At 39.2% G+C, this 2,971-nt stretch overlaps 1 protein-coding gene across 1 annotated transcript; it reads left to right on the top strand.

Moving 5' to 3' along the window:
• The first annotated feature begins 232 nt into the window (after window positions 1-232).
• On the top strand, window positions 233-1,006 carry LOC124943564 (keratin, type II cytoskeletal 1-like). Its single transcript, XM_047484059.1, has 2 exons — window positions 233-361; window positions 605-1,006. The coding sequence occupies exons 1-2, from the start codon at window positions 233-235 to the stop codon at window positions 1,004-1,006; spliced, it is 531 nt and encodes a 176-aa protein (XP_047340015.1).
• The last annotated feature ends 1,965 nt before the right edge of the window (window positions 1,007-2,971 follow it).

The following is a 2,971-nucleotide window of genomic DNA, read 5'->3' on the forward strand; positions in this document are numbered from 1 at the left end:
AGATCAAAATGCTAGAACTGTCAAGCCTCTACCATTTCCTGATATTAATGCTGGAAATCTATATGAGAATATTCTTAATCCTCTTCACAACAAGGTTAATTTGTATGAAAGATTTCATAGAGCAGAAGAGGAGTTGGAAGAAGAAGAGAGAAATAAAACTGGAAATGAGTCTAAGAAGGATGAACCCGAGCATTCCCTATAGATTCACACCCAATTTGACTCCATTCAGAGCATGGCAGCAAAATGGCAAGATAATTCATCCAATGAAGGATCTTCTACTGACGGTACCAAGCTTCTAAAGTCGATGACATCTCTGCTTACCTCTCTTCAAAAGAATGTGATAACTCTGGGATCAAATATGGTAAAGATCTTGAAGACCTAGAAAGAGGATAGAAAAGACTTTGCTGAATATGTCAAAATCCTTAATGAGTTGGATAAGACACTAAAGAGGAATACGTATGAGACTCATGTCTCAAATTCAAATTACTCCAATTTTGAAAAACAGCTCTATAGTCGTTAATCGGAAATGATGAGTCTTGAAAGACAAATCAATCTTGATAATCATCGTGAGATTATGGAAACAATGGGATTATTTAAGAATTAGCTGGTTGAAATTCAAGAAAGCATGAGAAGAACAGATGCTGAAAGATTGGAGTATGCTGACTCCATTGCAAGGAAATTTCAAGCTAAAGAGAATGCGAAAGTTGATGCTGAGAAAGAACGGACTCGTATTACTCAAGGTGAACCTAGTAGAAGAGGTTACGATGTATCAACCGGCACCAGATCTAAGCGATCTCCAACCAACGATGAAAATCCAAGGCCAACTAAAAGAGGCGGAGGTCGAAGCGGTGGTGATCGCGGAGGCCGAAGCAGTAGTGGTGGTCGTGGTGGGCGTCCTGGGAGTGATCGAGGAGGTCGAAGCGGTGGTGATCGCGGAGGCCGGAGTGATGGAGCCGCTCGTGGTGGTCGCGCTCTTCCTCCTTTTCGCAATCTTCTAACAGGTTAGGAGATGACAAATGAAGGGATGAGTTATGAAGGAACCGTTTCCCGATCGATCCTCGAGTGAAAAGGGAAGAACAATAATCTCCTTTCTCCTACTCTATTAACTTTTAAACTATGTTTCTTTAACTATGTTTTTGAATATTGGTTTTTGGAAAGTAGTTGTGTAAGTTGGATGAACAAATTCTACTCTGGATTTTATATGACGAATACTTAATGTATGCAAAGTTTTAATTTCATCTTCAAAAAAAAGAAATTGTTGGGTCAAATTATTTTTACTAAGTGTTGAAATAGTTTGACTATTGGAATTTTGATGATTAATGGATTATCTATGCATCTAATTGTTTTTGATGCGGGTGTATCAAAATCAGATTACATTAGACTTGGTTCAAATGAAGTTCATTAGACCGATTTGACATTATATGCACGAAGTTAGATGTGCAATCTAACTAGCAGAGTTAGACGTGCAGTCTACCTAGCAGAGTTAGACATGCAGTCTAATTGGTTGGGTTAGACGTGCAATCTAACTAGCGAAGTTAGACGTGAAGTCTAACTGACGGAGTTAGACGTGAAGTCTAACTAGAGATAGTTAGACTTGTAATTTAACTAAGCGGTATTAGACGTACAGTCAAACTCGTGGAGTTAGACGTACAGTCTAAGGGAATGTGAAAGTTAGACGTGCAATCTAACTCCTTTAGATTAGTCTGAAGGCACTCGTAATTAGACGTGCAGTCTAACTCGTGGAGTTAGACGTGCAATTTAATGGAAAGAGTCAGACGTGCAGTCTAACTGGTGAAAGTTAGACGTGCAGTCTAACTCCTTCAGACTAGTCTGACGTGGATTCGTAGTTAGACGTGCAGTCTAACTCGTGGAGTTAGACGTGCAGTCTAATGGAAGGTGAAAGTTAGACGTGCAATCTAACTCCTTCAGATTAGTCTGAAGTGATTGTAATTAGACGTGAAGTCTAATTCCATTAGACTAGGTGGTCTAATGGATTCTGTTATTAGACGGGGATGTCTGATTTCATTAGACGAGGTCGTCTAATTGAAATAAATCTAATACCATGCTTAAGCAGTTGCTTGAAGCTAGCACCCGCCTACCCATGTGTTGTAACTGTATGCTACTCATGCTCCACTTTCTAGTGAAGATCAGTATGACAATCAGCTGCAACCAATCAATCAATGCAACGAATATCCTTCACCTTACTTGTTTTGCAGGTACATTTCTGAAGAATATTCGGCGCACTACCTGTTGTGTACGGCCACCATCCTTTTAATTAGAGTCTGCTGTTTACTATGGAGGCGTTCCAATAGAAGCTCGCCACGTGTCATTATGAAGATTCGACTGTTGGTACCCGTTCCTTACTTAAAGAATCTAAAGGACAACGGACAATCTCTGGCTCTCAATCTCTGGATTTTCTCTCTCTCATTCTGAGATGAATCTCTGGAATTACTGATAAATCAAGCCTTTGAATATTCAAATTGTTAGTTTCTTTCTTGCTTTACTGTGTGTTAATCAAGAGAGAGTTTAAATCAAAAGCATCGTTTTAGCTGAGTGATATTTCTTCATCATATTGTAAGTTGAATAGAGTCTGTTTAGTTCAAAAGTGAGCTATTCGTGCAAAATGTATTTGATTCAAAACATATTATAGTGAATCCTTCTGGTGGTTGGAAGAAGGGGTGACGTAGGAGTGTTTGCTCAGAACATCCATAAACAAACTGTTGTGTTGTTCATTTCCGTCATCTTCTCATTCTTGTTACTAAGCTTCAAACCTAAGTAAATAATTCCGCACTTGATTCTGTTTCAAGTGTTTACAAGGTTTACGTAGAATAGAAAGTGAATTAAATCCCTAACAAGATTTCTTTCAAACCGTTTTTCCTAAGCCTTCATCAATCGCCAGACCCCCGTCTCTATTGATTAAGCCGATCCTTTCAGAAGTGATCGGGGAACCGAATTCACCAACAGTCGCCTA

Source organism: Impatiens glandulifera, chromosome 6 (genome assembly GCF_907164915.1).
Source record: "Impatiens glandulifera chromosome 6, dImpGla2.1, whole genome shotgun sequence".
In the NCBI taxonomy this organism is placed as follows: Eukaryota; Viridiplantae; Streptophyta; class Magnoliopsida; order Ericales; family Balsaminaceae; genus Impatiens; species Impatiens glandulifera.